The 7,404-nt window shown below is 62.7% G+C and overlaps 1 protein-coding gene across 2 annotated transcripts; it reads right to left on the bottom strand.

The window, feature by feature from the left end:
- Positions 1-368: 368 nt before the first annotated feature.
- LOC129119217 (uncharacterized) lies at positions 369-5,884 on the bottom strand. Of its 2 annotated transcripts, none has more exons than XM_054631104.2 (20): positions 5,742-5,884; positions 5,315-5,461; positions 5,108-5,229; positions 4,902-5,010; positions 4,702-4,818; positions 4,498-4,565; positions 4,307-4,420; positions 3,989-4,174; positions 3,799-3,901; positions 3,572-3,713; positions 3,309-3,492; positions 3,124-3,223; positions 2,926-3,044; positions 2,749-2,786; positions 2,436-2,548; positions 2,203-2,351; positions 1,946-2,040; positions 1,641-1,719; positions 1,286-1,394; positions 369-915 (listed from the first exon to the last, which is right to left on the bottom strand). In XM_054631104.2, exons 1-20 carry the CDS (start codon positions 5,800-5,802, stop codon positions 842-844), a joined length of 2,229 nt encoding a protein of 742 aa, XP_054487079.2. In that variant the 5' UTR covers positions 5,803-5,884; the 3' UTR covers positions 369-841. The 2 variants fall into 2 exon arrangements, with proteins under 2 accessions (XP_054487079.2, XP_077035428.1); XM_077179313.1 differs by having other exon boundaries at positions 5,315-5,470; positions 5,742-5,882.
- Between the last annotated feature and the right edge of the window lie 1,520 nt (positions 5,885-7,404).

Below are 7,404 nucleotides of genomic sequence, written 5' to 3'. Positions count from 1 at the left end.
GTTTTTGTTTTAAAGATAATAAACATATCCAAGCCCCAACTTTGTCCTCTCACCTCCTCCACCAGCATTTCCCTGCGTGGAGGGACATGTCCCCAGCCTGTCACACCCTATGGACAACACCAGGAGCAGCCCTGAACCTTCTCAGGAGTCTGGGACAGCCCTCAAAGCCAGGAGGACCAAAGACAATCAGAGAAGACCAGGCTGGGGATGAGCTGGAGCTTTGGGAGGGTCATGGAGGAAGCTGGAGCCCACAGCCACCCCTGCTGGCTCTGTCCCTGGGGTCAGGTGACAGAGGACAGGGAATGGTGGCCACACAGGGCCCAGGCTGGTGCCTGAGGCCCATTTAAGGAGAAACAAACCTGTTTCTGATTTGTACAAAAGTGCTTTAATGACAAACAGCTGAAAATACCTTTGGGTGCATTTCTGGTGCCATCAAACATCCCGTGTGCGATTCCCAGGCCCCTGGCAGGCCTGGGAGGATGAGGGACTTCTCAGGCACCTCCTCCCAGTGCAGCACAGCCCCAGGGAGGGGTCTGTCCTCGAGACACACAGAAATCCCTTCCAGACCCTCCTCTAAGGACAGTTTTCCTTCAGCCACTCCAGCGGGGCCTGCAGATGCCCGTGTGACGTGCTCTGCCTTCGAGGCTCCTCATTTTGGGAGCCATCCCATTGCCACCACCCTTGCCATCCCTGAGGGCCACAGGGCAGCTGAGCAGCAGCAGGAGCTTCGGGAAACAGCGCTTCCAGACCGGAGCCAGCCCGGCCAGGTCCCTGAGACACTGGAAAAGGTCCTGATGGGTGCTGATCCCAACAAGGGGCTTGGAGACACAGAATCCAAAGCTCAGCAGCCACTGGGCGACGGGGCGAAGAAATACACGGCCAGCAGGATGAAGTAAACCATCACCAGCACCGTGCCTGGGCAGACAGACAGGGGTGGAGGGAGTTACTCCCTGGAGCAAGGAGGGACATGGGTTTAGACCTGGAGGGGTCTGGATTAGCCCCCTGTAGAGGACTTCCATGGTTCTCTACAAAATGTCCATTAAAAGGGAGTTTTAAACCTTGAAAGGAGTTTAAAGGGGGAAATGGGAGTGGATCCCCTTGGAGCTGCTGCAGGGGAACAGCTCCAAGCTGGTCAACCAAGACCCCAGGATCGCTCAGGTCACCACACGCCAAGAGCCCCAAAAAGCAGAAGAGCCCAGGGCTGGAGCCAGGAGCCCCCCATGCCACATCCCAGGGAATACAGGGGTGCTCCAAGCCCCAGAGCAGCCCTGTGGGAGGTGCTCACCTTGGAAATAGTCACATTTGCCATCCATGAAGATGTAGTTCATGAGCACCACGCTGAACATGCTGGCGTAGACATGGAGGTCGCTGAAGACCAGCGTGAAGTTGGTCGGCTGCGAGGACGAGGATTTGGGGTTTATGGTCAACCAGGACAACCCCGCACTGACTCTGTCTGGGGACGTGTGTGTCACCCCCTAAACCCCCTCTGCCACACGTCCCCAGGGTGGGGACAGCACCAGGAGACATCTGACCCCACTTGCACTGAGCAGAGAGGAGACACTGGCAAGGGCAGCTGTGTCCTTTCCATGTCCCATGGACACCGTGGGACAGTCCCCCAGGGCTGGCCTGGCGTTACTCACGTAGAAGATGGTGAAGAGCACCAGGATGGGGATCTGGAGCATGCAGACCTGCACTGCGATGCAGTTCCCAATCTCGATGCTGAGGAGGAAGGACAGCTTAGGGGCTGTGTCTGGGTGAGAAAATCCCAAACCACAGAGCCCATCCCAGTTCTGACACCACTTTTTGGGTGACTCATCTCCTTGAGGACAAGCTGACACAGACTCTAACCCACCAGTGGCTGGGCAGCTCATCATGGACACCAAAGCAATGGGACTGGGACAAGGCACAGGAACCACCCCAAAACTCGTTCTTGGAGCCATCTCACCTCAAGCTCAGATTGTTCTGCAGGGCAAACTGGATGCCATTGACAATCTCTGGCAGCTCAGGCACCATTGCCAGCACGGTGACACCGATGAAGTACTGCAGGGAAGAGGTGACATCAGCCTGACCACATCCTGGCCAACTGTGCAGAGCATCTCAGCACCTTCCCCCACTGCTTTTGGGGCTCCAACTGCATCCAGGGCAGGTCCCCTTCCCTGGAGGGCACATCTTGGTCCTCGGGGCCAGCCAGAGGCAGCTCACCTGTGAGATGGTGGAGTTGGTGAGGATGGGGCTGATGTGCTCCGTGGCCAGGTCAGCACAGGCCGACATGCAGAGGGTGGAGAGCAGGAGGATGACCAGGGCCCGCCAGCGGGACCAGTGCACCACGGCACTGTGGTGGTGGCCAGGCACTGGGGAGAGAGCAGAGACGTGTGGGACACTGCAGAGCAGTGACGAGAGCCGGCCCTGCAGCCAGGACGCTTGGGGACACTCACTGTGACAGTCGCTGATGTGGATGTCGTAGATGTGTGTGTGGGTTTTGAGGGTGAAGAAGAGCCCGATGAGGTAGGCAGCAGGGAGCAGGATGGACACCGTGTACACCAGGGGTCTGTGGGACACAGGTGACACTGTCAGTGCCACCAGGGTCTGGCATGGACACCCCAGGGGACTTCCCCTGGGGATGAGGAAATGGGGGGCTGGATCACTGGGGTGGAGAGGGGCCCTGGGAGGGATGCAGGAACATGACCAAACCCAGGAGGTGCCACCCCAGTGTGGGGACAGCTCTGTCCCCACTGCATGGACACTCACTGGACGTGGCTGTAGTAGAGGGTGCCATTGTTGTCCATCTGCAGAGAGAGCACCTGTCAACAGGGGTACAGGGGACAAGGGACAGCCCTGCTGCCACCACCCAGCACAAGAGCCAGGGGGGCTCAGAGCATCCCTGACCCCAAACTCCCCCTCTTGGGGGTCCAGGTCCCCACTCACCAGGTCAAAGTGACAGTTGTGGCAGAGGTAGTGGCCCAGCGGGTTCTGGGTGACGTTGTGGCACTCGCCACAGACCAGCTTCCCGTAGACCTTGGAGAAGAGCGTTGGGGCAAAGACACCTGCAGGGACAGCACATGGAGCAGGCACCCACCCTGGTGGGACCCCCCAGACCTGGGGACAGCCCTGTCCCCAACTCACCTCCCACGGAGAGGAAGAGCAGGGCCGAGCTGACGCCCGCAGAGCGGCTGTTGAACCGCTGCTCCTGGTGCCGGATGCCCCCAATCACCATGCACAGACCCTTGGGGATGGAAAAAACCCCCCAAAAATCCCCATCAGTGCTTTGCTTACAGCACCCTCCCAGCCCCCAGCGCCACCCGTCTCACCGGCACAAAGAGGACACAGCCCACCAGTGTCCCTGTCAGCGCTGACTTCACCACCTCGGCGTAGCAGCGGTTGCCCTCGCGCGAGCCCTTGATGAGGGCGGTGATGTAGAAGGTGAGCTCGGTGATGGAGCCGAACGTGGCGTTCACCACCGCCCCCACCGCGAAATTGCTCTGGGCTGAGATGCTGCAGAGGAGCAAAAGGGTGTCACAGCAGGGCTGGAGTGTCCCCACTTGGCCACCAAGCGTCCCGCGTCACCTCTCACCTGGCGATGGCCATGCCGATGTAGTAGGAGAGGGGCATGATGGAGAGCAGGGCCAAGGTGAACTTGACGGCGGAGCCCGTCAGGTGGTTGGGGCTGTCCACATAGCCCAGCACCAGCGTCACCAGCACCAGGGGCAGCAGGTCTGGGACAGCCAGTCAAGGACACAGCAGAGGGGGTGGATTTGGGGCCGCTCCCCTCCCGTCCCACTGCAGCTCCCGGAAGGATACTGACAGCAAAGACGTTGATGCCATCCACAGCATACTTGTAGTAGTAGGGGTTGGCAGCGCGGTAGCAGCAGAGAATCACCTCTCCCTCCAGAGGCACCTCTGTCTGCAGAGGGACAGCAGGGTCACCCCCAGCCCCAAAATCCCCCCAAAGCAGAGTGTGAGACCATTGGCCCTGGCCAGAGTCACTCACCATCCTCAGGCACCGGATGAGCACGCACTCCGGGGGCAGCAGCAGCACGCGGGAGGCGGCGCGGGCGCTCAGCTTGGCCACGGGGATGAGGACGATGAGGAGCCAGGCGGTGACACACACGAGCCCGTGGGCCAGGGCCAGCGCTGGGTATCCCAGGCACAGCCACACCGCGGTGCTGGCACGGCGCTGTGAACAGGAGGCACCTTCAGGCACTGACCCCAAACCACTGACCCAGGGGAGGGAAGGGGCCCACGGGCACCTCGCCCACCACGCTGGGGGCTCCAGGGGTGATGGCACTGGGGGCAGCAAGGGGCTCACCCAGTATCCGGTGCCCACCCAGCACCGTGGGCGCCAGCGGAGCGCCGTGGGACCCCCGAGCAGGGCTGAGCTCTCCCCCACGCCGGCCTCACACGCCTGATGGGATTTGGGCACCTGGGAAAAGGGGGGGGATGTCAGGGTGTGCACAGGGCACCCCAAGACCCCCCCAGGGGCTCCCAAGGCACCCTTACCTCCACTCTCTGGATCACTTTGCCAAAGGGCCAGAGGAAATACCCGGCCAGGTCCCAGCAGAGCCTCCCTGCGGGGACACAACCATCAGTGTCCCTTCCACCTCCAGGGACATTCCATGAAGGGACCCAGGAGACCCCACCACCCATCGGTGCAGTTCTGAGCTAATCCAGCCCTCACATGGGGGTCCCGAATTTGGAACTCACCATAAGGAGCCCCCATGATGGTGATGAACATCACAGCAGCCACGAGGACGTAGAGGAGCGAGAGCCACCAGCCAAAGAGCAGCAGGTAAAGGACATTCCCACACGTCAGCGTGGACCCTGCAGGAGGGAAGGCACCAGGTGGGACCATTGTCACCTGCAGCTGTCCAAATCCACACTGGGGTGTCCCCAGGGCCACCCACCTCCAGAGCCTCGGACGATGTTGAGGTCTGAGTAGAGCTCCTTGACAATCTCTGACCGGTCCTCCCAGGGCCGCGCCGTCACGTGGCTCTTCCATTTCTTGAAGCCAAACTGCAGAGAGAGGAGGTTTTTTTGGGGATGAGTGAAGAGGAAGGAAATTAAACCCCATCACAGCCGTCCAGGAGCAGCCATGGGTGCCCCCACCCACCTTGTAGTTGTTGGAGAGCTTGTTGGCCTCCACAGCGTTCTCAGCCGTCAGGGTGGTTTTCACCACGCAGCTCTCGCACACCTCCTCCGAGGGCTGCTGGCAGCAGGACGGGGTGGACGTGGCTGTGGGTGACACACGGGGGGTGTCACAGCAGCAGCTGTGGGACCCCCCAGAGCCCCACCCCAGCCCATCCCGCCGCCAGCCTACCTGGGGGGACCCGGGGCCGGTGCAGGTGGCAGCCCAGCTCCCCCAGGTCGCCCTGCACGTTGTTGATGGCAGCGCAGTGCCGGTCGCAGAGGGAGCCCCGGCGGGGACCGTCGCTGTCACCGCGGGAATCCGGGACCTTGGGAGCATCTGCGGGAGCTGCTGGAGTCACCCTGGGGCCACATCCCCACCCCCTGCCCGGGCTCAGCACGGCCGAGTGCCCGGTCCCCAAACCCCGCAGGGGGGACACAGAGCGGTACCCAGGGATGCTCAGGAGGGGGGACCGCACCAGTGCCCGGTACATGGCGGGAAATGCCGCTCGGTGCCCGGTGTGTGGCTTGGGAGAGGTGTGGCCCATATGGGATGGGGGAGCCCCGGCGGTGCCCGGGGATGGGGGAGCCCCTCTGGTCCCCACCCGCTCTCAGCTCACCGGGCGTGTCCTGCGCGCAGCAGCGGCGGTGGCGGCGGCCGGGCTCGATGTCAGCGGCCATGGCGAGAGCCGCAGGTGCAGCGCAGGTGGTCCCGGCCCGGCCCGGCCCGCCGGAATTTAACGGGCGGGGCCGGACATGCGCGCCCCCGGGAGCCGCCCCCGCCCCGGCGGGAGGGGCCGGGCCGCCCCCGGCGCGAGGGGGATGCGCCCGGTAACGGGGCGGGAACGGGGAACGGGGAGCGGCGTGAGCGGGTGGGCTGGGGGGCGCAGGGATCGAGAGGCGCGGGGACCGCGGTGCGTGGAATAACGGGGTGCAGAGAGAGCGGGGTCCGTGGAATAACGGGGTGCAGAGAGAGCGGGGTGCAGAGAGAGAGCGGGGTGCGTGGAATAACGGGGTGCAGAGAGGGCGGGGTGCGCGGTGTTTGGGGTGCAGAGAGGGGTGTGCGGTATTTTGGGGTGCAGGGAGAGAGGAGTGCGCGGTATTTTGGGGTGCAGAGAGAGAGGGGGGCGCAGTGTAACGGGGTGCAGAGAGAGCGGGGTCCGTGGAATAACGGGGTGCAGAGAAAGCGGGGTGCGCGGTGTTTTGGGGTGCAGAGAGGGGTGCGCGGTGTAACGGGGTGCAGAGAGGGGTGCGCGGTGTAACGGGGTGCAGAGAGAGCAGAGTCCGTGGAATAGCGGGGTGTGCGTGCGGTGTTTTGGGGTGCGGAGAGAGAGGGGTGCGCGGTATATGGGGATACACAGGTGAGAGGGTGCAGATATTGGGGTGCAGGGGGACCAGGGGGCACAGGGATATGGGGTGCGTGGTATGTCGGGGTACCCGGGAATTGGGGTGCACGGTGTATGGGGTGTGCCCAGGGGTCAGAACGAACAAGATCTGGGATGTGCAGTGTTGGGGTACACGGAAATGCGGGGTGCAGAGTTAGGGCCTGCAGGAACGGGGGTCTGCCATGTATTGGGGTGCACGGGGAGCAGGGGCTGTGCAGTGTTGGGGTGCACATGGAGCAGGGGCTGTGCAATGTTGGGGTGCACGGGGAGCAGGGGCTGTGCAGTGTTGGGGTGCACATGGAGCAGGGGCTGTGCAGTGTTGGGGTACAGAAGGAGCAGGGACTGTGCAGTGTTGGGGTGCATGGGAAGCAGGGACTGTGCAGTGTTGGGGTGCACGGGGAGCAGGGGCTGTGCAGTGTTGGGGTGCATGGGGAGCAGGGGCTGTGCAGTGTTGGGGTACAGAAGGAGCAGGGACTGTGCAGTGTTGGGGTGCATGGGAAGCAGGGACTGTGCAGTGTTGGGGTGCACAGGGAGCAGGGGCTGTGCAGTGTTGGGGTACAGAAGGAGGGGGTGCACGGGGAGCAGTGTTGGGGTACAGAAGGTGAGCAGGAATGGGATGCACAATGAATTTGGGGTGCACAGGGTGTCAGGGGGCACCAGGGCTGGGGCACACAGGAGGCTGGGAGCTGTGCTGGAGTGCAGAGCGCTTTGGGGTGCGTGATGGGCTGGGGTGCACAGGGGGCAGGGTGGATGGGAATTAGGGGCACAGGGACTGACTGGGGTGTGGGGTGCACAGAGAGTGGGGTTTGTGATGTATTGGGGTGTACAGGGAACACAGCGCACCAGGTATTGGGGTGCACAGGGACTGGGGTGTGTGATCTATTGGGGTGCACAAAGA

This window comes from Agelaius phoeniceus, chromosome 5 (genome assembly GCF_051311805.1).
Source record: "Agelaius phoeniceus isolate bAgePho1 chromosome 5, bAgePho1.hap1, whole genome shotgun sequence".
In the NCBI taxonomy this organism is placed as follows: domain Eukaryota; kingdom Metazoa; phylum Chordata; class Aves; order Passeriformes; family Icteridae; genus Agelaius; species Agelaius phoeniceus.
This window is presented reverse-complemented; position numbering and strand designations above follow the sequence as displayed.

Coding starts and splice junctions, on each gene's coding strand:
- LOC129119217 (XM_077179313.1), bottom strand. CDS start 5,802: ATGGCCGCTGACATCGAGCCCGGCCGCCGCCACCGCCGCTGCTGCGCG. Junction 5,471..5,741: donor CTGCGCGCAGGACACGCCCG/GTGAGCTGAGAG, acceptor TGACTCCAGCAG/CTCCCGCAGATGCTCCCAAG. Junction 4,421..4,497: donor AAGTGATCCAGAGAGTGGAG/GTAAGGGTGCCT, acceptor CCCTTTTCCCAG/GTGCCCAAATCCCATCAGGC.